Source organism: Neodiprion pinetum, chromosome 2 (assembly GCF_021155775.2).
Source record: "Neodiprion pinetum isolate iyNeoPine1 chromosome 2, iyNeoPine1.2, whole genome shotgun sequence".
Taxonomy (NCBI): Eukaryota; Metazoa; Arthropoda; class Insecta; order Hymenoptera; family Diprionidae; genus Neodiprion; species Neodiprion pinetum.
The window spans coordinates 36,621,909-36,647,976 of record NC_060233.1 but is presented as its reverse complement, the minus strand read 5'-3'; the positions used below and the strand labels follow the sequence as shown (position 1 = coordinate 36,647,976).

At 47.2% G+C, this 26,068-nt stretch overlaps 1 protein-coding gene across 5 annotated transcripts in view; it reads left to right on the top strand.

Annotated features, from left to right (window-relative positions):
- The window catches only part of LOC124212070 (LIM/homeobox protein Lhx9), a 67,888-nt gene extending 53,903 nt beyond the window's left edge, over positions 1–13,985 (top strand). For 4 of the 5 annotated variants that reach the window (XM_046611798.2, XM_046611799.2, XM_046611797.1 and 1 more), the window contains 4 exons: positions 5,127–5,300; positions 5,397–5,626; positions 11,764–11,999; positions 12,129–13,985. In XM_046611798.2, the coding sequence (XP_046467754.1) occupies positions 5,127–5,300; positions 5,397–5,626; positions 11,764–11,999; positions 12,129–12,386 (898 nt within the window). In that variant the 3' untranslated portion in view covers positions 12,387–13,985. Of the gene's footprint in view, positions 1–4,504; positions 4,562–5,126; positions 5,301–5,396; positions 5,627–11,763; positions 12,000–12,128 lie in introns of those variants that run through there. The other variant, XM_046611800.2, reaches the window with a different exon arrangement.
- The last annotated feature ends 12,083 nt before the right edge of the window (positions 13,986–26,068 follow it).

Sequence of the window (26,068 nt, the reverse complement as noted above, 5' to 3'; positions counted from 1 at the left end):
AAGTTCGTCCGAGAGTCTCGCTGCTCTTTGTGAATATATATTCAACGTCCTTCCATTCCACTTTGGTATATAGAGAAGAACCGACGAGCGATATATATGTACGTACACTATGTACACATTCACAAGCTCGTTTCTCAGAGTCGGTCATCGTTTCTCTCCTGACTGCAAGACAACCCGAGACGAACGAATGCGAATATCAGTACGCAACCCTCAAGTCCTGCCCGGGACTTTTTGAAGTCTCGCGCAACGTGACCATCGATTCAAGTGTTCTTTATGTCCTCTGACGCACTACTGCGTTTTCACAATTTCCCCAAGGATACACGATTCGACGTTTCCAAGGTTCTTACCGCGGGATCAACTTCCTCGTACACCCAGCCCTTGTCCCTGCCATACCTTCACCTTCTGTACGTAGGTACATTGGACCGTGTACCTACCTGATATACTACATTGTTCCAATTAGTACCCGAGTATTTTTCCCCCCATCTTTATACGACGGCGCTCTCGACGAAATTCATCCCTCTCGAAGATTTTGCGTCTCTTCCGTGAAATCCGTCGTTAACAATTACGGGTACCTCAAGATGGAAACAAACCGGATTACGGCTTTAACCACGGTCCTCGACCTCGTCCGGAGATGAACGCTTCTCCGGATAATCCATGTCTACGGAAAAGTCTCCAAATACGATCAGTTATACGGAAAATACTTTGAAACGTACCTTAAATTCGCTCAGCTGACTTTTGCGAGCGTAAATAATAGGCTTTTGCATATGTTGGTGCATGTATTACACGAACAAACAATCGATGTGGCAACCCCACTGAATCCCATTGAATAATTCCTGTTCAAACACGAACTAAAAACCTGCATGTGTCCGTTATTCCGAATTGAAAACCTATAAACTTTCACATCTGAGCCGTTTAGCCGGGAAAAAGAGTCCACCTACGGTGTATCAATTATAAATATCGCTCGATTAATCTGCCTTGTGTCACGCACATGCATTAGCCAACAAAATTTTATCTCATATTTTGTAAACAAATTTAGCGCGGATGATACCGGTTCATATTTCACAATGATCGAGTACCTCGCGAGCTGCAAAGAGTCGAAAAGAAAACCATCCGTTCTGTTTGGAGTATTCGAACGAGTCATCAAAGTGCGGACTTTTTTCTCCAGTCACTCGAATCATTTTCTCAAAGTTGTGCACTTTTAACAGCGTACATAAGATGCGAAAATAAACGATCGCGCGTCTTTCGTTAACCGCGCTCAGTTCTGCAGCGGAATGAACGCGTGGGTGAAATATCAGAGCTTACGGAGGGCGAGGGAGGCGGAGGATGGCGAGGAGAGGGAGGTGGGGGGGGGGAACAATTCAAAATGGATACCGGTGAATATTACACCGGTCTTGTAAGCCCGGTCGAATTAATGCAGAACCCGTGCTGCCGAGGTTAATTTGTGCTTGGTTTTATATTATACACCACGGTACCTTTTCCGTCGGCCATTTCAGTATTTATTGAGGTAGTATGAAATTTGCATAGAAGCGTCAGTTATATTTGGGAAGGGGGACCACACAAAATGTCTACTAATGGCCGTCTGCTCTGCTCGGCTATCTACGGATCTTGAATTCCACCCGCATTGGGTAACACGCTGGATAAGTCACCGAGGGGCTTGATTTACAGCGGTCTTAGGTGTCGAGGCGTCGAAAGGCGTCGGGTCGGGAACCGCCGAACTCCGTCCGATGGCAAATCCTCGATTCTCGGTTAGTAATTACGTATCTCATCGAAACTCCCTGATCAGCCATGCGGAGGCGTTCTTCTGTCGCTTCGGTGAGAGAATGAATAATTAACGGAGGGAATTGAGGGAGGGAAAAATCAATCCGACCCTCTCTGCCTTGTTGCGGAGTAAAAATTAATATTCCGCGTTCAGGAAATTTTTTCAAGATATTCCAAGTGTCTCGAGGACAGGGTATGTTATTCGGTTGTGAATCATAACCGAGCAGAGCGTGTTGCCGATATATTGACAAGAATCAGATCGTCTCTTATAGCATATGTTGAACGGAATGAATTATAAGCAGAAATTTAATCGAAAATTGAAACAGATTATAGGGAAAGAATTCAACAGCAAATTTTCTCTCTCGAACGATATTATTATACGTTAAGTGCAAGCGATAATTCCAAGTTGCGATAATAGAGACTGCAGGAAAGAGTTTCGCAATTATGTGTATTTATTATAACAAGATGAGGCGGAAAGAATTTCCTTACGGGAATTTCTGCCACGGGAATCGTCGAATCTAATCGTAATAGACATGATAATAAACGGTGCAATGTGCGGTGAATAGGGTTGTCGACGAGCTGTACGATCGGCGTGTTCACCGTGTTCGTTGCATATTTCAACGAAAGTAGGTACTTGGAAAATAATTGTGTATACGACGGGCGTGTGTTCGTGCTCACGTTGCGCATTACGCTCGACACACGCAGACATACGTGCTCCTCCAACCACCACCACCACCTTCGCCGCGTCCGTGTGTTCGTCTGTATGCAGCATTGCATCGAGCATAGATTGGATGCGTAATTAATGTGCCGATTGGCGACGCCGCGACTCGTGTACTTTGAATCGACGAGACTTACACAATGTACAACCGTCGATATGCGACTTGACGGTCTTACATGCAGGGTACCGAAGCCCTCTCGCCTCCATCTCGACGTTGATATCGAAACTATCAAACGACGAGAAGCTGCTCGCAACAATGTTTTCTATCGCCGATTCTGACTTTTTTTATTCGTTGATGTTTGTTGGTAGTTTTTTTTTCGTTTTTTTTTTTTTTTTTATTTCATTACCTCCGATAGCGCTAGTTATGTCGAAACGAATCAAAGTTCATTGGTGACATTTATAATCCGGCGGCGTGACTGGTGTTCGTACATTTCGTACGTTACAGAAATGATCCGCAGGTGAATTCGATGCAGGGTCAACAAATTATGAAAATACGCGGGTACCTGTGCCTACTTTGCTCGTTGTCCGAGACGTACAAATTTCAAGCAGCAACGGCGGGTATAACTGCATCATGCGCGGCTGTATGCAATTTTAATCGGTGCTGCGGGGAAAATTGCCGTAATTTTATTTGCCTAATGGGTTGGTAACACGCACTTGCAACTACTGTATACTCGGGTAATAATATTGCTACTGAATAAAATTATGAATTTCAATCACGTAATATATATTATAAAGATTGTTATCTCCCCCCTTTCAACGCTCAGAAGACGATATCGTCGACACCTTGCCGAGCGTCCCGGCGCCAGCCGTCGCGCCGCGCATTCTCATCATCTCTCCCTGTAATATCGTTGCGCGAATTCACGATTTTAGACTCATCGATCCGCCAAACTCATTCCCACATATTAACATCGCGGATAAACGGCATGGACAATTTTCGTCACGCCTGTAAAATCATGTTCCGTAAGTTATCCGTTACGCAAACTGCGGGACGGGAAATTGCCAGGCAAATTCCGTGGGTTAATCGCGCGCACACGCAGCGCGTGCCAATTATTTGGAGTAAGAGTAGCAGGGAATTAATTCCTACGCGATCTATCTTCAACCTGGTCATCTGCATGCTGCACGCGTATACATGTCACGCATGCACATCGGGCTGTGTGCGTTGTACGTAATATACGATCAGGAGAATCGCGTTGAAAAGTGGATAATTACAGGTCGGCTAAAGGTCCAATTATTTGACTGACATGCGCGTAAAATTCTCGGACATGACGGGCGTATCTTTCTTTTTTTTTACAATACCCTTTCGCTCGTCCCACTAGTACACGTATTTGGGATGTATGTACATACATACAGTTATTTCAGTTACGATTCTTCTTCTTCGCTGGAAAGTCTTACGTTGGCAGAAGCTGCAGAAGCGAATGTGCGATATAAAATTGAAATCAAGTTCGAGTTATATCTGTCAGTAATTCGTGTAATGCGTAATAATCTTTTACCAATGTTAATTATTCATTGCATTGCAATTTGCAATCTTTGCCGGGCTGTAAAAACACGAGAGATACAGTCTTAATAAATTAGAAGTTATTGCTCGATGTGCAGTATACCTGCGTATGCCGGTATCAGATAATGCGTGATGTGCATATATATATATATATATGTGTGTGTGTGTGTGTGTGTATGTATACGTATATATATATATTTATATGTATACGTATATGTATATGTGTAGGAACAGACGTTGGTTCGAACCAGAGAGGAAGCGCCTGCCTTGGTATCTTTCTGGTTCGTTACTGGGGAAAACAACGAGACACTCCATGCAATATGCAACAATACAATACTGCAACGTTGGATCTATATAGGCGGGGAGCCCGTTCCGCCGGTTCGCCCTTCTTCTCCTTCTCGTGTGTGCAAGGTTCCTACACCCTACACAGCTATACGCACACTTTGCGCAGCAGCATTTCAAACCGTACAATACCTTTCCGTCTACGTTTGCACTCCGGAGTTTCCAGTGGTTCCGCGGCATTGTTCGGCATATTCTAAAAACTGCACAAGACTCTTGCACGCGGACCCAGTGGGCGAGCCGCTGTGTGGGTGAGTTCAGACAACGTTGCACAATCGCTGCTGCAGCTACGCTGAGAATCGTTGAATTGCATTGCGCGGCGTAAGAAAGTTTGCGTATATCGTGCAGGCGTATGAAAACGTATTGGCGCGGGGATCGAGACGGGGGAAAAAGTCTAAGAAGAGACGAAGGAAAAGGGAAAGAGGGGGAGGAATGCACGCGCAGAATCGCAGCATTGTCCGCCATTTCTGGAAATATCTCGCGGTTCTATTGAAACATGGAGTCGAAGGGTGCGGGCGTCCCTCTTTCGAGACAGGCTAGTCTCACGTCGTCGCATAAATCTCTGAATGGTCCGCTTAACCGGCGATCTTCGATCCCTGAACTTGAATGCCGCTTGAAAATTAACTTGGTTTTATTTTTTTACGATAACACTTTGGTTTACAATTGCCAGGCGGCTTTATCGTTTTATAACATATAACATATCGCGTTAATTACTCTTTGAAGCAGAAACAAAAAACCCTGAAACACGTTACAGGTCGTGTCCAGTCAACCGATGAAACCTATTTTCAGTTTGTGCTGGAGTTAAAATTTTTACAGCTTGTTCGCGGTGTCGAGATGTGCTCGATGTAGAGCCGGAATTTCTGCCTCAGAGCTGGTCATGAGGGCGAGGGATTTGGTCTACCACGTCGCCTGCTTCACTTGCGCATCCTGCGGCGTTCCCCTGAACAAAGGTGACCATTTCGGCCAGAGAGAAGGGCTGGTATACTGCAGGTGAGAAGTCGAGAGTTTTCGGTCAATCAGAATCGATTTTCGACTGGTTTCGAGGCCAATTCTCCTGATCAATCGATCGCCCGGTTCTCCGCCCAGGCCTCACTACGAGCTGATTTGCTGCGCGGCTGACTACAACAGCGCCGGAGGGAGCGTCGACGACATCGGATCACCCGGAGTCTCTCCTGGGCCGGCCTACTTCAGCGCGGCCGAACAAAGCCCTCTCCAAGGCGGTGGCGTCCAGAAGGGTCGTCCCCGGAAGCGCAAGCTCTCCGACGCTACCGGCTCCGATTTACCGGTCACGATGCGGCTGGCTGCCGGCGCTCTAGGTGAGTACCTACAACATGGAAATTACCCTGAAACCCGGCTTTTCGATTCGACCTTTTTTATTACCGCTTATTGGTACAACGTACGCCGCGAACTTCCTCCCGCCTGGGCAAATAATAATCGCACTTGTGCAAACGTTCGTGCTCGCATACAGTGTAAAAAATGCAGAAGACTCGGGCTCTCGGGGATTCGGCGAGGGTGGAATATAAATACAAGTAATTGGTACCGTGCTGAGTCGGGGGTTGGAGCTGTTAAGTGTAATTGGCCGGGTGGTAAGCGGCTCGCGCGTTCGAAAGTTGAAACTAAACAGAGGAGCGCCCGACGCGGCCGAGCTACTGCAATTCGACAGATTGAGGGCGCGTATTATTTGCTCGGAAATGAGATCTGCACTCCAATCTTCCCTAGTTGGAGCAAACATTTGGCCGACTGCAAGCTTACGATGAGAGAGAGAGAGAGAGAGAGTGGAGCTTTGAAACGAAGAATTATTAACACTGAGTAAAGTTTACCGCCGCGTGTGCTTGCAAACGTGGAATAAAACTTTTACCCGTGATTCGTGCATGACGTGACGATGAGAGAAGGAGAAATGAAATTTGGTAGTCTGACGTGGATAAAATTATAAAGCGCGTTCCCTAGGTGGGATTGGAGAAAAAGATATGCGAGTATTTAAACGCACATTGTGTATACCGAGTGAGAATATTTACTGAGAAACGAGGCGAGAAGACCGGGGTTAAAAAATAAATGACATCCTGTCAGGAACAGTGAGACATCTTCGCGGGATTTGTCGATGTCTCGGATAGCGTCTTGGTCCTTTTAGCTTCTGCAGGCAAGGAACGCTGCGTCTCTTCTTTGGGCAGCTAGACCATGGCTAAACTGGATCGACGTTATCTCTTTACAGAGTTGAGGTGACGAGTGTTAGACTGACGTTGTTCGAATATCCAAAATCGTTTCGATTAATCAACCAGCTCGCACGAGGAGATTTCGATCGTTGGGATAGGTGTCGTCGTCGTCAACGCCAAGAGCCGAACTATTAGACCTCACCCGCTTATACGTACGATTCTTTGCAGGACTCGCTTGTTCATGAATTAAAATGCGATGGATATTGAAGGAATTTACACAAATATAATAAGTCTTTAAAGTTTTCAAATGTGATGAATTATAATTGGAAAATAATCAAATTGATGAGAACCAAAGAATCGTAAAACTTTGTTAGTTCAAAACCTGCGTCACACAGTTATGCCGAAGCTATTTTTTGTCATCTAAGGGAACGTAGCACCGTGTGACAAAACTGTCCGTGGATTCTTTGTGATCTTCGGTTTCCCTCTTTCTTTTGGATTTTTTTTCGTCCTCCTCATTACGGCTTCCGTTGCTGCAACGTGCAGACTGTGCAATTGCCACCGTCAAGCGGCACGTTAGTCTTCTCTATCTGCACGTAGCAAGTTCCGTATACGATCGGGCAGCTCCTCGTGAGTATAATAGAGCTGATTTAAGCAGGCGAGCTCCTCGAAGATCTTTCGTTCACCTTATCCAACGAGGAACAAACTTGCCAGTAAACTTCAATTAGGCCTCGTTTAGCACCTCAGATCTCGAGGACCGGTTGTTACAGCGAATGCGGACAGCTTTTCAGACAATCGTGTATCATCGCTGTACAATCTGCCGATCGCCGCATCTGCCGTTCTTCTAGGCCGCGTAGTAATCAACCCGCGAAAAAAAAAAAAAAAAAATCGCAATACATTCACCTGCCGACAAAAAGGAACGCTGAATAAAAATGGGCAAAATAGGGAGGAAAAAAGCGTGGCGCAAGCGCGATTTCGTCGTGTCTGAAATTTGTCCGATTAATTTAAGTTATAAGGACGCTGCCGCCCTGAGGACTACGTCTCGCGGTTGCCTTCCATCCCCCGGGAGGATATCCCGATCTTAGGTACCGGGCAGCTCGCTGGCATGACAGTGACAGATGGGTATCGGCGCGTAGATGCATTGATTGGCCGCTCCTCCGGGAAAAGAATGCTGCACCGACCAATGCGTGCCCGCAGCCCTCACCAGGCGCAGAATGGCCGCGCACCGCCGACTGAATTCACCTTTTACCCGTACGCCGTGTAGATGCGCATCTTTCTCTCTTATCTCCGTCCTTCTCTCCGCCTGAGCTGCGTGCGCGTGTATATTTATCGGTGCTCTTCGTCCCCGAGGCGTTGAATTACTCCGTCGTAAATTACGTCATTCAGAAATTACCGGAGTTACGTTTCGCGAAGATGTTCATCAAGCCGTTGCCCTGAAACTGTACGGAACTGAAACGCCCGGCGTTCCGGAAACTTCCCATCGGGATCAGGGAATCGACACTATTACCAAAAAATTATAACAGCAAGCTTGCATTGAGAGATTCGAAGAGAAGGAAAAAGTTTGAAAAAATTGCGACGGATACTTTTTTCGAAACGGGAACACGCCGCCTCGACCAACGGAATTTTGCTCTTCTTATTTCGCTTCAGGAACTGCATAATAAAAAGTAAACAGCGCGGTCCAAACGATTCTTTGGCGAAATGTCTCGCGAAGTTTCTTGACCACCGGGGACCACACCGCGGTCCACGTCTCCAAAAGTTGCTCACCGTACGTGGTGCGAGTGCTGCAGGTAGCGGCAGACCTAACATAAGAGCTCGACCAGAAATACACTCTGTCGCGAAAGTATTCCTTCGGACGGGTTCTCTTCAAGAGATCTGAAACGGTCCGAAAAATACGTCGATCTCGGCTCGCTGTTCCGACTGCGGTTCGAACTTGTTCTTCATTCTTGAAAAAATTAGGGAAAACCGCACGCCAACTTGTGTCTGCCCTTGTTCTCATACGCGTTTTGACACTCGACGGTCGTTGGGAATTTTCTGTAGTAATATCGAAGTGACAGTGCCAGGATTTTTTCTAGGAGTTCCAAAGTCTTACAATCATAAATCGATTAGTTCAGTACACAGATCAATGAAATATTGTGGACTTGGAAAGCTTAAGGACTCGGAAAGAGCCGAGTTTAAGAGAAAGAGAAATCCTACAGCTTGTTTGGGATGGGTAACACCCTACAAATCCTATAACCTTGACGCAAAGAGGTTTGTAAATACACACTGCGACAATATCAGAGTATCAAAATACCTCCCAAGAGATACCGAAACCCTTCGAAGGTGCAGGCCTTTCAAGGCAGGTTAGTGCGTATCCCTTGTAACGACGAACGAAGCACGAAGCCATGGTGAGTCGACTCTCTTCTAAAGTGAAAAATTCTCTATTCAAAGTCAATCCTACAACGGCGACTTGCGTTTGGGCGAGATCCGTGTAGATTCGAACTCCGGACACTGTTTAGAATATATCGTCGTGTTTGGTAGCCCGTTGGATGCTGCATCAGCAGCATCAGCAACATCAGCAGCAGCAGCTGCAGCGCGAAGCATGAGAGTCGTGGTCCCCGAGACCTGCACGTCGAGTCTCCGTAGGAGACGCTCGCTCGCTCGCTTTTAGTCTTATTCGAAACTTGTTTTCTCAATTGAATTCAATGGTTATCCACTGTCGTGTTATTTATTAGATTGACTCTTCGAGTGGCTCGCGGTACCTATACAGTCGCCCTCTGCGGCCAAGCCGTCTCTTCGTCGCTGGGTGGTCACCCAGCGCTGCATGACCACTGCGCATGTAAAACCTCCACACGCAACCTGCGCTGTGCTACCTCTGCTTCCATCCGGGTGCAGAAACCGGACCGCTATAATCCCGGCGCAGAACCCGCGTGCACTGATTTAAACGAGATAGTCATTGTTTTATGAACGGATTTCAGACGTTAACACTGATTACCAAACAGGATATATCTTTCTCAGTTTTCATTTTTTACGACATTTCATTTTTATTCATTCTCTCTCTCTTTTATATACTCTGGCGAAGCCAGTGACGGCAGATGCAGCTTCGAAATGATCGTTATACCACGCCGTGATTCATAAATTACAAAAATCATCCTGATAAGAGAACCGGTGAGTGATAAATCGAAGGTTTGTTATAAATAGAGGAGTCGACATTTCTAATGGGTAATGGTCTCAAAGAGCTTGCGTGTCGCGGGATACGTTGCAAGAAATCTCAATCACTAAATTGGAATACACAGTTTAGCAATGAAAAAGAAAAAGTTGGCAAAGTACTTTGACATTTTTTTTACTATCAATGAAATCGTACAGGATTCAGTCAAGCTTGAAATTCTAACTAAATAAAGCTTCGATTATCGACATATTCAATTTATGAAAGAAGTGCAATCGAATTCTTTCGGATAAATGCGTTTTTCAAAAAATCGGTAGGATACTATTCTGTAACTTCACTCACCTATGCAAAGTTCAAATGGTTCGAGCAATCTCACGAACGAAAAGATCACACGGTAAACGAACTTTTGTACATGAAATTTTCGCAGGCTACTAGACAAGACGAAGTAACAGTGTCAAACTGCGGTTGGTCCACTCCCAGAGCAAGACGCGAGTGCGTTTATATCCCTGTTCCGATTGTACAATCTTTACGTACAACCGACGCTGCGTAGTCGGACGGTAATTGGCCGTAACAAGCGTTTCTCTCGTGCGCTGCCCGGATTACGCACTTCGGTGTTTACCCCGTTTCCCGTCAGCCATCCGGCACACATGCTTAACCCGTCGGGATTGCACCGCTCAGCGCCTTGTCGGCACAACTGACGATTATTAATGACCCCTTAACCATTTCGACCCATCAACGATTCGCACTCTGGACCACCTTCACCCACTCCCAGCTGACATGCCCGCGTCCTCGCTGCGAACGGCGATTCCGTGCAATATCACTTTTTGTTCCATTAAATTTATAATATGTAAGTTCTTATTTCAAGGATCGTTCTGTAATTCTGCTGCAAGGTTTATTCCTGTATGTATTATATAAACAACGATGAAAACGTCGAAAGTCGGTCTGCGTACAAATTTTTCTGCATTCTCTTCTCGAATTCTCTTCGTCCTTTTCTCTAAGGTCCTTGCATAGCGATACAGCTATTTCGCCGGAACGATATCACGTAGGGTACGAGAAGCGATCGGTTTCGTTTGAAAATGATCGATCATCGAAGATGTCCTTTCGAAATTTTCGATAGACCGACCCAAGTCCTGCGATCCTGATCCTGCCGGCTGGTTGTTGTGACCGCCGAAACTACTGATTGCAAGCGTGTATCGTTGATTGATCACGTTGTCCCGTATAGGAAATGCCGAACTGTTTGGTCTCGAGGTCTGTCTTTCTTGCCCTTTCTTTTTATCTCTTTCTCCGGGGCTTCGTTTTTCAATAACGATACACGTGAGATCGAGCCTGGAGACTGGAACATCGATTGGATCCAACAATCGTCAGGCACCAGTGGTGTGCCAGCACGATCTTGTACCCACTTTACAACCGTTCCGTAAATGGTTGAACCCGTTAAAGGATGCACTTCGTCATTCCTCAGCAGCAGCTGTTACTTCCATGTTTCATGGAGAACAAGTCAGTGTTGTTCTTTTTTTAATCTTTTTTTTTAATTTCTTTTTATTTGGTTCTCTCTTACTTTCGCCATTCTTTACCCATTCTTTTTACTCGTTGGATTTATTTAACCAGCACGTGTCTTTGCTGCGCAATTCCCCTTTGCAAGCTGCACCGGTTCTTGTGCGGTGTCCCAAAAATACTTACGGTATGCTCGGTTCGCGTCCCATCATGCATTTGCGATTTTTCGTCACCTGTCACTGTTTCAATGGAGCCTTACCTCCGTCTCTTAACGACCGTCATGCAATGCTCCCGCGTAATCGTGACTATTGACTGTCGTGGAATCCGATCACGCCACCTCGCTCCGTATTTGTCCGTACAAATTGTTGCTACCTTGCGGGATATTTGAAACTGCCGGTCGGTATTGGACTAAGCAAGTCTCTTGCGTAATTGGACTCTCCGTGTGGTCCTCTATATCAGATCCTAGGCGCAGTTGAGTTGCGGGAATTTTCATTACTCTGGAAATTGATATTCCCGGAATATATATAATATATATATATATGTATATATGTTATATATACGCACGCTTTGCGCATGCGCCCCGTAACAGGGATATTAAAAGTAGAAAGGTGCGTATTTGTAGGTATAGTATCTCGGCTCGTTTTATTACGGTGTAAACGTTGCACGATTACAGAATTGCTTCACCCCAGCGAGCTCTCCTCGTCGATGGAGTCGCTGACCGCCTACGACGCCTCGGTTGGATCCCCGGGTTCCGTCCACCAGAGTCAGCGGACGAAACGCATGCGGACGAGCTTCAAACACCATCAGCTCAGAACGATGAAGAGCTACTTTGCCATCAACCAGAACCCGGACGCCAAGGACCTCAAACAGCTGGCTCAGAAGACGGGTCTGTCGAAGCGCGTCCTCCAGGTGAGTTCCTCGCGGAGGTTTCATCAGCAATTTGGCGCGAGCCTCGACCTTTGACGGAGTAAAAAAAGTCTGCTCCCTCTCCTCCCCCCTTCCATTTCCCACTCTCCCGTGATTATCTTCGCTCGCCAGGTTTGGTTCCAAAACGCCCGGGCAAAATGGCGACGAAACATGATGCGACAAGAGGGAAACGGCGGGGGCGGAGGCGGCGTAGGCTGCCCAGGAACACCCGCGTCTTCGAACCAGGGGCGCCCCCCCAGCGTCGGACCAAGCTCCGGCCTTCTGGGGGACAGCAACAGCCTGCCCCCAGCTTCCATGGAGGAACTCCACGCGCTGCACCATCTCCACTCCGGCGTTTCGTCCCAGGTATCGTTCTCCGATATCTACTGACGCCGGTTTCAAACGGAGGAGGACTGCAATTTCGGCTCCCTCCCCAACCAGCTCGGCTAGTGGATAATCGGTTGTGCGAAAGGAGCTGGTGGCCGTGGATCTCGGACGTGCAGCGGAAACGGAGCTGCGATTCGGGAGGAAAAATTAATGGAGAAAGTGGAGGAAACCGACGGATCGCCGGATTGAACCGCGGGACTTTCAGATAATATAATCGGGATTCGCGATCGCTCTGCGTCCCGTTAAATGAATCGGTTTCTATCGCACCGAGAGAACGTTTCGCTCGAGCCACGTGGAATCTCTTAACGTGATGCAGGGAGGCTGCGAGAGAAGGGGAGATTATCTCAGGAGATTTTACCGGATAAAACATTATACGTATGTTGCGCTCGAACTTGCGTAGGCAACCACTTACGACGCCGCACGCGCTTTCGATAAATAGACAGATAGATAGATAGGTACAGCTAAAACTACATTGTCGCCTATTTCTCGGGGAGAAGTTGCGGCTCAAGATCTCGCTGTCTATAACTAGTCATTTATTGTATAGAAACAGCTAAGCGGATCGGTCATTTTTCTCCTTCACCCACTTTCTTTAACCCTGCTGATAATGTAGAAGCAGATTTATTATACGGTTACGTTTCACCTAATTGTACAATTAATTGCAGACGTAAGTGACAATGAAATAGTTCTATAAAGTTCCGAATTAAATATATATATATGTAATATAGTGAGGAGAAATTTTAGACGACGTATAGTTTCAACTTGTGGCAAACGGAGGGAAAAGAAGAGAAGTAAGAACGAAAAAATGCAATTCATCGTACAACTAGCATATTGTATGATATTAATAATTAAACAGCCAATTATGAGTCGTCGAGTGGCCAAACGCAGACGGTGTTTCAGTTTGTACTGCAATTAAGTAACCAAGGCCAGAGTTACGGTTGGTGCACGATTATTACTGCGCATCGCGGGGAATATTATTCATTCAACTTTCTGATTTTCGTTTCAGAGTTCAACTTGTTTTCTGCTAAAAGACTATATCTTAATCGCAGATGTTTCTGTTACACTGCTTGCATCGTACGGTATTCGACAAGAGAGTGAACTTGAAATCTGTGATTTCTCATTTCCTGAGTTATTATTTATACAAATTGAAAATTCAGAGTCTAGTCTGTGCCAAAAAATTATGCGAGTCTCATACATCGTGAAGCAAAAACCCAGGCGACGGTAGCGAGTTTGCGAACAGCTAGTTCGTTATTTATATAGGACGGATGAACGATACGCGAATGTAGGTATATAATATGCAACATCGAGCAACGTGTAAAATTCTTACCAACGTAAATGAAAATTCTTTGTATAAAAAAAATCAAAACAATACAACGTAAAACCTATGAAATCAACAGTAAAGTTAACGTTATTGTTCGTCGATGCAACGTAACTTGGAAGTATATATATAGGTATAAATGTGAAATTCGGTGCAAGAAGCAGCGCGTAACGTCTATAACAATTAAGTGTAGTGAAAACCCTGTTATAATACGTACGAGACATATCAGTGTGCGACATTTCAATGCATCTGCCACTGTGTAATAAATAGTAATATATACAATGATATATCATGTATAATAATGTAAATTGCATGAAAACCTGTAAATGTGCGCGTGCCACATCGGTTGTCTCTCGGGCATGGCTTAAAGATTTTTATCTCTTACGGGCTGTCCTTCCAAGGAAGAAAGTTTTTCACTTCATATTCATCGTGACAGGGAATGATTAAGAATCAATGACAACCAGCCACGGTGTTAAACGTTGGGCGTGAAAGGCGTCAATCAGCAGTTATAAGTGACAAGCGTTACAGCGAGACAACAGAACGAGATCAATTGACGCGATTCGCCAAGTTTTCGGACGGTGATGCAGGTAGCTCGGGATGAGTCGGCAACCAGAGTTCTGAGGGAGCGCTTATATTAAGAATTTTATGGTTGTAACTGCTAAACGACGCTCGCGATGGACAGACTAGCCGCCACTCGGGTTGAACCAACAAGAATCGTGTATATAATCCACGGCGTGTAAATATCGCGGGGAGGTAAGTAAGCAAAGCATTATATACCGGGCGCATACCGTATATTTTGTTCTCGCTCGTATAAGTTAATTTTCAATCTATATGCGGGTTCGACGCTGCCTGCAATCGCGTTTGTTGCGCGCAGCTACGGCGCTCAAGCTCTCCGGCTTGGCTATCCTTTCCGTTCTTTTCCTTTCCTTTCCTTTCCTTCCCTTCTAACTCCGTGCGACTCCTTCGCTCGCCGCGACGACGCGCCATCGAAATGAAGAAATTGAGATCCTCGTTAATATTTAATGAGCTCGAGACACAAGGCCCAACGGGCCCACCCTTCCTTCCCTCGACGCTTTGCATAAACGGCCTCGATCGCTTCGGACGCCTAGGAACCGGATGCGGATCTTCCCGTCATCCTCCGATTACAACTCATTCGCAGTTGACGACGGATCGATTTTATACCCAAACATTTTTCCCGCCCCTTTGTTATCGCGGCCACCGCTGTAGTCGATGGGGTAAAAATTTCCTACTCCGGATGCCTTCCTACTTTCACACAAGAAAATTCACTACGTGGATTGCAGATCGTTTTCTTCGCCCGCGGAAGAAGCGCGCACCTAATTTCGCGGTGAATAACGACGGTCGTCCGACGCTGATTGAATTTCGCATCAATTAGTCAAGCGTGGTTAAGCTGCACGCGAAGGAACAACGCGCGCATAGCTTTTGCAGGTGAATGGCAAGGGAATAAAAGCGAATAAACCAGAACCTCCGCGGATGTTGTGATGGGGTTGAAATCGCGTGTTTTCAAGACCACGGAAGACACTGTTCGGTCGAATGAAACGGAGGTATTCCCATATCCCTTTTACATGCCGAGTACCGCACATCATAGGTATGAATGAAACGTCGAGCGAGATACGGAGATAAAAAATTGACAATTTCTTGAGCGTGATAAACGATTAAAATCGTTTCGTAAGTCGACCGGATACCGCGACGGGGACGACGAGGAGGAGGATGAGGAGATGGATCCGGGCCGATCACGCAGTACGCGACGCAGTGTTTTGCGCGTTGCAAAAATCCCCGCGAAATCCACGAGAAGGAGTGAGAGATAGGCGAGGAGGATTCCTATCCGATCGTTCCGACGGGTTCCTGCCGGGACATATCGGTATTCCCACCGTTTCTTCAAAGTCATTAACAACGTTAAAAAGTGGGCCAATTTTCGGTAATTTGTACGCAATGCCTTAGGACGAATCGGTAGTTTGGCAGGCTGACAGAGGGGTGGAATGAGACGCCGATAGGGAGTCGAAGGGCAGGGAGCGAGAGGAGAGACGGGGGCATCAGGAATGAGGAGGAAGCGCGTCGCGGTTTGGCCGATCGTCTTTTGTTCTGTCAAACGTCGGAACGCCGGCCGTCGCTGATGCCGCCGTCGCCGCGTTCACCCGTTCATCCGTTCACCCGTTCATCGGTCGCCGTTCACTCGCCGATCTCGAGTTTTTATTCGTCAGACCCTGTCGCCGCGACTCTGGGCGCTGGTCCGGCTCCCCGCCTTCTTACTTCGCCTGCAGTGATATAACGTATATTCCCGGCTTCAACGATGTCCCACAAGAAGGGCAGCGGCCAACTGCTGTCCGGCAGCCATCGCCGTTTATACTCGGTGGTTTATACCTACCTCAGCGCGTTCTTCTACACGCATACATCGCGTATACCGGACATAGCTGACGATTCGATACCTCCTGTCAAAAATTACCGAGGATCTTTTTTACTTTCGTACGACAATTTTGGTGACCGCGTGATGCCAACGTTTGGCCATAAATTATTCTTTCAGGGTATAAAAACTTTTTCAAAATCATTCACTGTTATCTGTTGCTTTTAGAAGAATATTTTTCTACTCGAAATGGAGTTGAAATTATGAAGTTACCCTGGTAGCCCGAGACCAGCTTATGCACGAGCGAAATGGAACTTGCAACAGTGTGGAACATCGGAAAGGAAATTAGATCGAGACTTGCAGGTGACGCGTGTCTCTTGATAGACTCTGAGGTCGAAAGAACCGAACTTTTTTCACGTTTTGTTTGGTCCAACTTGGCTTGGACCGCACTCCTTCATTCTTGAGAGGTAAAAAATCTGCGCTACTGTTCAAGGAACGCGAGGTGACCTTGGTGCCTTGGAAAGTACGAATCGGTTAGAAAAACTTCGTGGAACCAAGAAAGTCCTTTGGGTCTAATTCTTCGTGCCTGAATCTCGCTATAAAACAACTGGACGTCAATTTTTATCCATCGTCCAGGTAAATAAAGAAAAAAAGAAAACTGAAAAACTTCTCTTATAACGCGTTCGAGTGTTCCCACAAGTTATCACAAACGGTTTACGACAGCGCTGATTCAGCCGATGCTGTGCTCCGCGGGTCGAACGTGTCGATTCAAGACGAGTATAAGGAAAAGGATAAGGTACTGGTCCCACGCGAAGGAGAAGGAGAAGGCGAGAAGCACGAGCAGACGGATAGCCTCGAAGGATCTGGCGAAGCTTGCAGGACAGACCTGAAATGCGATGGAAGTTAGACTCGAGCTTGCGGCTAGGTCTGGAAGCCCGCTGCACAGCATCGCGGTCGGTAGATGCTGTTGCATATGGAGAACAGAAAAGGAAGGTAAGATGGTGGAAGGCTGCGAGGACTGGTCCCCGACATTGTCCTCTCGCGGCTCCGTTGTAAATAATGTCTCCTACTCGGCGAGGCCCAGGCGAACGCGAGAAGAGGACCCGGGCCCCGGGGCCTCGGGGCCCGGCAGAACCTGTCGCACGTAGGCCGCTCCGCTGATTCGGCCTCGATGCCCTTTAGTTCTTCGATTCCATTGGCTATGTCGGGAGAATCGCCTTCTTTTTCGACCTTTTGTTCATTCTTTATTTTTTGTTTTTTTTTTTTATTTTTTTCCCTTCTTGCTTTTCTTTTCGTTTAGTTTCTTATTTTTCACAAGCTCCTCGCGCGCTTTTTGCCCCCGGAGATTATATCCTAGCTTCGAGCAAAATTATTTCTTCCATTGTATGTCTATAAGCCACTGTAACTATTATCGATCTTGTGCTAAGACTGTTCACGTCGTTTGCTTCCATATCAAAAATTCCGATTTTATATGTTCGTCGCGATTTTTTGGCGTGATTGGATGAGAGACGCATTTAACTCAAAATATAGTTTCGTATTTCGAACTGTTCAAAAGACAAGAACAAAAATTACAGATCCAATTGTTGAAATGAAAATTTGACCATTCTCGTTGGTGCTTGCAAAACTCGTTAAAACAGAAAACTGTTGCAAGTTTCTAAAATTGTACGAACATCATTCATCGGAATGCAATTAAAAATATTCAAATAGACTACCTTGTCTTTATTATACAGCGTATTACATCTGGTGACATGTATGATTTTTGGTAATTATGTTGTACATTTCGCACTAGCTTTTCCAAATTAATGCGATAACAGGACCCGTGGAAAAGTACATTCAAACTGTGATGCGTGCGAGACAGATCGCGAAGAATCGCAGAGCCATACCGCAATGCAGGTAATTGCAGCAGGATGCTCCGTAGTTGTTCTTGAATTTGGTGAATTTTTTTACCTCCATTTTTATCGATTTATTTTCAACGTTCCTTTTCTCTTGTTATTCGTCGGGATTTTGTTGGTTCGGTTATTTTTATGTTCAACCTCCCTCCACCCCCTCCCCTCCGACCGAAGCTGCGGCAGCAACGGCAGAAGCAGCAGATTATCCAGCGGCGCATCAGTTATTCGTGTATCGACTTTCTTGCCTTTGGGTTATTCTTATTTTCTGTTTGATTTTCTTTCTCTTTTTCGATTTATTTTTTTCTCTCCACCTCTCTCCTTCTCGCGACGCTTTTTATATTTGTTTTATGTGCGGATTTTTTTTTTTTTTTCAAATACTTTTTTCGTTCTTTCTCTCTTTCAACCCGCTGCAGCAGCAGCGAAGCTCGCGCCGCGCGGAGATTCTTTGTTTGCGATCGATTCTCCCTGGCGCAGGAGCCGTGCAGGAGGAAGAATGGCGGAGGGTGTAAGAGGAACGAGAAGAGGGACCCGAGAGTAGCCATTGTGGCACGTACCCTGGACAAAGGTCGTCGTGCAGAGCGAATTCAAGGGGACTCTGGAAGCTGCAGGGGAAAGGCAATATATGCAAATAGCGCTCGGTTTATATCTATGCCTCCGCAGCAGCTTATCTTATACGAGCGCATAATATACTCGTGCTGCAGGTACACAGATCCGGCTGACACACCTACAACCAGGGCCACCTACTTTCTCGCGCACACCAACGAAATCTTGAAGCCAATTTTTGACCCATTGTAAAAGTTTCGTCTAGCCCCCCGTTCGCCCTCTCATATGTCTCTCTCTCTTTCGGCGACGCCCCAACGATTCAAGTATATTCATTTATTCAAATACCACACTTGTGTTCCTCTTTGCGTGTATAAATATTTGCGGATACCCGATTCGGCGCCGATAGTATTCTTCATTTATATTGATTATTTTCACGCTTATAACAACACCGCACCTGCAGCTCCGTGTAAAAATGCTCCTGCAGATTTCGCCTCGAAGCAGCGAAAGCGAGGCTCGATAACAAACCGGGCAACGCTCGTTCTTTCAATTAAATGAAATACTGATCCGACAGATTTATTCCTCGGTAAGGTAAATTTATTAGCTCCTAGGAGGCTCGAGTTATTTCGAAGTTAATTTGGTCCCGGGGCTGTCGAACGGGTGGGTCTCTTTGGGCCCCGCTGCAGCGGCCGATCGAACGATAGCTGAACGCGGTGGCCATGTTCCTGGCTTCTACACCTTATAACGCAATATCCCGTGCCGCGATATTTCACCATCCGCAGATTGCGCATCTTTTAATTCCTCACTCTTCAGCTTTGTCCGTTCTCGACGCCCCTGAAAATACGCCCCGACACCGGATTATATCCTGCGAGAGAAAAGCTCACAGTCACAATCCTCGAGGAAACGGGATCGAGGACGCTGCGGGAATTTTGCAGTCTCACTTCCTGCAGCGCCTAGAACCAACCGCCTTGTTGCCTGATTAAAATAATACCCTGGAATCTTCCTCATAATTTCAGGACACAAAAGATAAAAGATCTTTAGACGCGCTCCCGTCCAATTTGCGGTTTCAAGACCGCCCATTCCCGGGGAACAGATGCATCTGCGGCGCATCGCAACGCAGGGTGCAGCGCGGAGGAGCCGTTAGAATAATTGTGTTGTTTTAGGGGGCTCGCAAATTGCTGTCGGACGCGTTGTGTGTTGTGCGGGGCTCGAGGCGTGAACCGAGTTACCGCTCATTTCAGGGATTATCCAATCCGCTAATAAAGATAAGAATCTTGGCCGCCTCCCGCGCCCTAGCTCTGCCCCCCCTCCTCGCTCCCTCTCTCTCTCTCTCTTTCGCTCTCTCTCCCTTCCTCCCTCCCTCCCTCTCTTCTCTCTCTCTCTCTCTCTCTCTCTCTCTCTCTCTCTCTCTCTCTCTCTTTGGCTCTCCGTTTACGTTATAATTACGGACGACAGAGAGAGAGGCGACAATTAGGCGATCGGCTAATTGGGACACGGCGTAAAAACGAAGCCGGCAAAACGCCGCCGCGCGTGCGGATGTGCAGCGACGGTTTTGCTATCGCCGCGCGGCTTGCAGCGTGACTCGAATGCGAGATATCGAGGTGCCGAAAAAGTACGTTGTATTATTAATTTCCCACCTGCGCAACGCTGTGACGTAAGCGAACGCAAATAATCGCAGGATATTCCCGGATCTTCGGCCACCCTTCGTTCGGCTACAACCGATAACGTGATTCGCCTCCCTCGGCTGTTATAACTTCACCAATCCTGTTATATATAATACATCAGATAACGGAGCGCCGATTACTGGACAAATTTCCAACGCTATCCCTTATCCTGAAACTCGGACCCGCGGGACGCCTGCCGATCCCGAGTGTCATCGATAGCCACGCCACGTCTACCTGCATTTAACCCTCTCTTATTCGTAATCTTTCCATTAGCCGAGCAAAGGGCCAGCAGCTCTTCTGCCGCCGCTTCACCGGCCGATATTCTGGCCAATTATACCACGCTATGCACTATACGGTCTTCTTCTCTTTTATCGGGAGAAAACTGCACCTAGTTTACTCATTTTTTTTTTCTTTTTTTATTTCATCCTGAACCCCTTTTTTATTTTTATGCTTTTACCGTTGTTGCATCGTCTGTAAATACCCGTGCGATTATTTTCTACGCTATGACTTCCGCGTTTATGTGAAATTGCCGACTATAATGGTGTTCAATGAATATCAAGCCTGTTTACTCGTTTATCGGATACTCATTTTTTTGGAATTTTTGATGCGAAATAAATGAAAACCTCGCGTTTTAATTTTCGATTTATTGTACGAAATCGCGTGGAAATGAGATGTATGAATTTTCTAGTTTGCCAATTTAAGACAGCTATTACTGACCGATTCGGTTAGCATAAAAACATTAATTATACCTACATTTGTAAAATTTTCACCCATGGATATGAAATTTGTCTTAGTACGTTGATTGCCGCTATTGTTTTTTTCAGGGTGGTAAATCTTGTCTCTCTGCACGATCTAACGCTGTATACTTAAAAAATATGTAAAATAAGTATAAATGAATAATTATCATCGAATTACGAAAGTTAAAAAGACACCGATACGGAAAAATAAGCCGAAAGGAAATGAGCAGGAATCGAAACTCCGAATCGTCGACGGGTTGGGCTACAACAGAGAAAGAAAGCTCGAATTTAAGATTTGAAATTATTTTTACTATAAATCAAAACGGTTAACCCCTCTTAACGCGGTATCGACTATACGAACCGTTTAAAAGTCCCGAAGTAATTGATTCAGAGCTATCCATTACCTATCTCATCGTCGACGCTTCTCGCTCTCTCGCTCTCTGGCTCCTTTTCCTTCTTTGCTCTCTCCCTCGGCCCTTCCCCCCCGCCGGCTAGCTCTCTCTCACACCCGCGAGCCGTTTTAGTTAGCCTCCCTTTAGTTTAGGACGCTATAACTCAATCTGGTGATGAGCTACGGAGCCCGCCTACTCCACGCCTTTCCCTATATCTTCGCGGACGGACCAACGGACGTAACCGAGCCGAGGATCCTCTCACAGCTTTTACGGGACGAGCGTGCAGGATATGAATATTACCTGCTGCAGACCATCGATGATCCCCGCGTTATGAATAGTAATCGATGCATTAAAACCGATCAATGATTCCTCCGGAGGTGATGAGTTCCGAGATGAGACCCTGTTATCGGTTCTTCGTATATTCAGCCTCTCTCTTTTTCTCAATTTTTCCTTCCCCCTCCCCCGCTCCCCATCTCTTTCTCTCCTCCGCGTTGCAGATACGAAGAATGGAATATTCTGGAGCTCGGGCTTGAGCGACGAAGGAGGAAAAAAAAGGAGAAAATGTAATAATTTTTCCTCCAACCTCGAGGCGTTAAAAGATCTGACTCGGTAATTTTGTCGGTGGTGAAAAACGTCGCCGTAGAGCTGTACGGAGAGGAGAGCCCGACGTCCTGCAGGTAATTTGCGCCGACTAAAGGATCCGGGGTTCGAGGGTGGCAGGCGGGTGCGTTTCGCCCGCACGTCAGCCTGCAAGCCGCGTATGAACCGAGGTGAAAAAAGGAGGATAACGCGAACGGAAGAAGAAGGGGGCGAGCCGAGGGCTGGCTTGCGTGCGAAGGCGTAGGTTTGTTTTAACAAGCATTTAAAGCGCGCTCAGTAAACATTCGAAGAGAGATATTGGTTGTTTATGGGGCTGTGATTTATCGCCTCGCGTGGAGAGAGAGCCGAGGAGCAAGTGAGTGAGGCTGGAAGCCCTGCGGCCGAAGGAGACGAGACAAGGCGAAGCGGAGGGGCGGAAGAGAGGAAGAGAGGATGAGAGAAGGAGGGAGAGAGTCGCGAGAGAGCCGCGGATCTCTCTCGTGTGGGGGTGTTTGCAGCGGCTGGCTTTGAGCCCGCTGGCGATATCCGTAACTCGCTGCACACATTTCCTCACTGCCGGAGCAAGCTTACAGTCCCGCAGTTCTTGCCAAGATCGAAAGCTCTGACTTGTACCTTATAGACTCCGCCATAAATCGAGATTTACTTGGAGATGAAATTTTACTCTGAATTCAAAGCTTTAGTTTCAGCGGAGCTTGCGGTTCGCTTTTACGGAGCTTCTTTCGCTATTAAAATATACATATAGATAAATAGATTGGGTAATCCCAGGGTTCGTAGACAAAAAAATAAAAATAAAAAACAATTCAAGCTCGTGTGTTCATTTACATCGCCACACTAAAGTGTCACCTAATTAGATGTATTATGTATAGGAATTAGCCGAAGAGCCAACGACTAAATCGATCGATAAATAAATATCACACGAAGTTCGGCGGTAACGACGTGACGTGGAGACTAGCCGAGCGGTTAAGAACGAACGAGAAGAACAACCGATCGGCTCTTGCGGCTATTACAAAATCGGTTTTTTCCCCCTGACCAATAAATATCGGAGTAATTGATCGAGACTGCGCAGCGTCGAGGAGTCTTATTTATATCTCGGTCTCTAAACGGTTCTTTAATAGCGAATTATACACGCTGCACGGTTTCGTTGACCTCAATGGTAAAGAACAATCGCCGACAATCGCGGCCGGTTTTCAATGTTGTGTCCATGACGCGCCCGCTTGATCGGGTGCTTCGAGGACGGAAAGCGCGAGTCGTAAATTGTGAGAGTGAAAAAAAAATTCATCTTTTTCAAATTTAATTTACTTTCTCAATTTCAACTCACGCCTGCAATATCGCGCGAAAATCTTCAAGTACCGAAGCAACCGCTTTGTAGTTCCTTCCTTAGCGCCCGGTTATACAAACGCTGCATGGGAGATCGGAAAGGACAATTTTGCATGAAGACGCGGAGCAATAAATAACTCGGATAATGATGCTGCGCCGCATCCATATATATATATTTGTGTATATATCCCCATATCTTATCGGATTCAGGAGGGCCCTACCCGACTCGGCGAGATCTATTGCCACTCTACGGAGGATTGTGTCTTCACCGTTGAATTGCGACCAAAAGCCCCGATCGCGACAGGACGTCGTTATCGTGCCGTCGAGATAGCAAACCGGATATTCTCAACTTAGCGAAACTTTGCTTAATTCGATCGAAATTGCCCGTCGTTCCCACACTAGGGACGAATTCTATGTGTAATTGGGACGGGTGGACCGGAATCGAAGGATTCTTACGCAGATTGAAGTATTAAAAAAAAAAGCCAAAAGAAAAAAAAAAAAAAACAAAGTCAGACGGGAGTGAAAGAGAATAACGAAACGCCGGTGAAACGTCCGCCGGTCGGATTTCGGCGACGAAAGAAATTTCATAATTAAGACCGGGGTCTGGACCCAGCGTGCCCGGGATGACCCGAGTCCCCGAGGGAATCGTCGCCCCAGAAGGTGGCCGATAGGATCGCTCGGCTACCGTAGAATTCTTTCCCGCGCGCAATGACTCGAGGGTTGATTTATTCAGCAGTTAGTATGAGATCCGAACTTCTCTCTAGGAGGTCCGAGCGTCTTGACACTCGTGTTCGTGAGCCGGTAACAATGGTGGGAGAATATATCGCGTATAAGTTTTGCAAGAATTCTAGGCATCGATAGTCGTTAGGAAGATGTCCAAGAAGGAACGAGTGGGAGCCAAGCGGACGAGACCCTGTTTGTTTTTTACTTTTATTTTTTTTTGTTAATCGAACATTCTTAATCTTCATTAGTTCGCTTAGGATTTGCATACCTCGGGAGGTTATCTGATCGAACAGCGACAACAGGTGAGGGTATATAATACCTTGCTCACTTGTTGGGCTATGGTCAAACAACTTGGAAATGCCATTAAATTCCTCCTTCTTTATCCGCCGATTATTTACCTCGGCTACCGCGGTCTTTATCGTACCTACTCGGATGTGCAATTCCCGTCAACGGGTCTACGATCTTCCCAATTTACTGGTCAGTTTGATCGGTAATAAAAAGAAAATAAAAGAAAATGATCATTCGGCGCTAACCGAAACGGTTTTTTAACGAAGATCGGTCCGAGCAGCCGCAGACAATGAGCCGATAAAGATTGCCTTGGCAAGGCCAGGTTGAGTCGGGTGAATCGCGGGGCGCCGACCGGCCGGGTTTGCCGTATAACAAATAAGAAGAAGAGTTGGAAGACGACGGTTAGGCTGGTCCAGGCTGTAGATGAATCAGTATTTAATCGTGACCCAACGTGAGGGGCAAAGTCGAGAGCGAGGAGGGTTCGGGGTCAAGTCGAACCCCGCGAGGATGAGATCGAGTCGAGTCGGGCGAAGCGGGCCCGGAGGACGAGGACGAGGACGAGGACGAGGATGAGCATGAGGAGGTCCGGCGGACTCACCTTATCGCACGAGCTCGCCCGGGTGGCCTACCCGAGCTTAATTGCGCGAGTCCATATCACGATCCAACATGGCCGCCCACAGTGTTTTAGACTCCGACCGTCCGAGCGTTCGCTCAGCTCTCGCGACTCTCGAGTCTCTGGCTGCGGAAATTATGCTATCGCGGCACAGCCGGGAATATTAATTTTTTCACCTGCAACGAGCGTCCTTCTCGCGTCTGGTATACAGGCACGTGTGTTTCACCCACATGTCCGAGTCGTGTAATGTTCGAGGGGCGAGGAGGAGGCCGTTCCGCGTGCGTTGAAAAATGATCCTTGTCTCGCGGCTCCCGGGCATCGGTGTTCATTTTGTCATCTCGTATCAGCGATCTGTCCCACACCGCGGTGCGTCTCAATCTCGACAGGTATGAAGAGGCGTTTTCTACCCCGAAGAGATGACTCTCGTTTTCCGATCGCGACCCTACCGCTCCGTGGTAGCGGAGACGCGTACCCGTGACGGTTTTCAGCCGCGGCAAATGCCGAGTCACCTTTATCCCTGATCGGCGTCAACTTCCGTTCGCGTCACGCGCGGTTCGCCGCGATTTTTGTTCCACTTTGTCGAAACGGCGCCGACGACACGGTATCGCGGGCACGAAAACGACGACGGAGACCGCGAGCGAGAAACGCACCCTGGAGGACTGGACGACGGGGACAAACTAGCTCGAAGCGTCGGTTCGCGTTCCGGCTTGCCGGCGTCGGTCTCCGCCGGTTGCCCGGTTATGGCCACGCCGGCCTTCCACGCCGCCGCGGTTAACGAGTCTAATTAGCGACGAAATCGAAAACGAGTTTGACCTTTTTTTAGTCCACCGGCTCCTCGGCTCCGTTGGAGAGGGCGTCGCCGCCTGCCAGCTCGCCTGCCCGCCTGCCTTCTTGCGGCCGGAGCTGAACGAAGGGCCGCGGATCTCGCTGGGATCGGATTCCGCTCGCGCCAAAGAAATCAGGTTACCGGGGCGACCGTTTCAGGGCTTTTAATTGGCAAATACTCCCCTCGCCGAGCGTTTCCCGATTCCGCAGCAAAGGCGGCAAAAACCGACCTCCGCGGGGTTCCGAATTGCACAGGCTGGAGCTAGCTGGTGGGTCGGTTTCGTCGACCACGGCGCCGAGGAATTGCGGAAGAGACGACAGAGCCAGGAACGGTATCCTCGTCCAGGAAGCCGCGCCTCCGTTCGACCTCGCGGTCGATGATTAATCGTCGTCGATCAGCACCGCGTGTTCCCGGCTGGACGT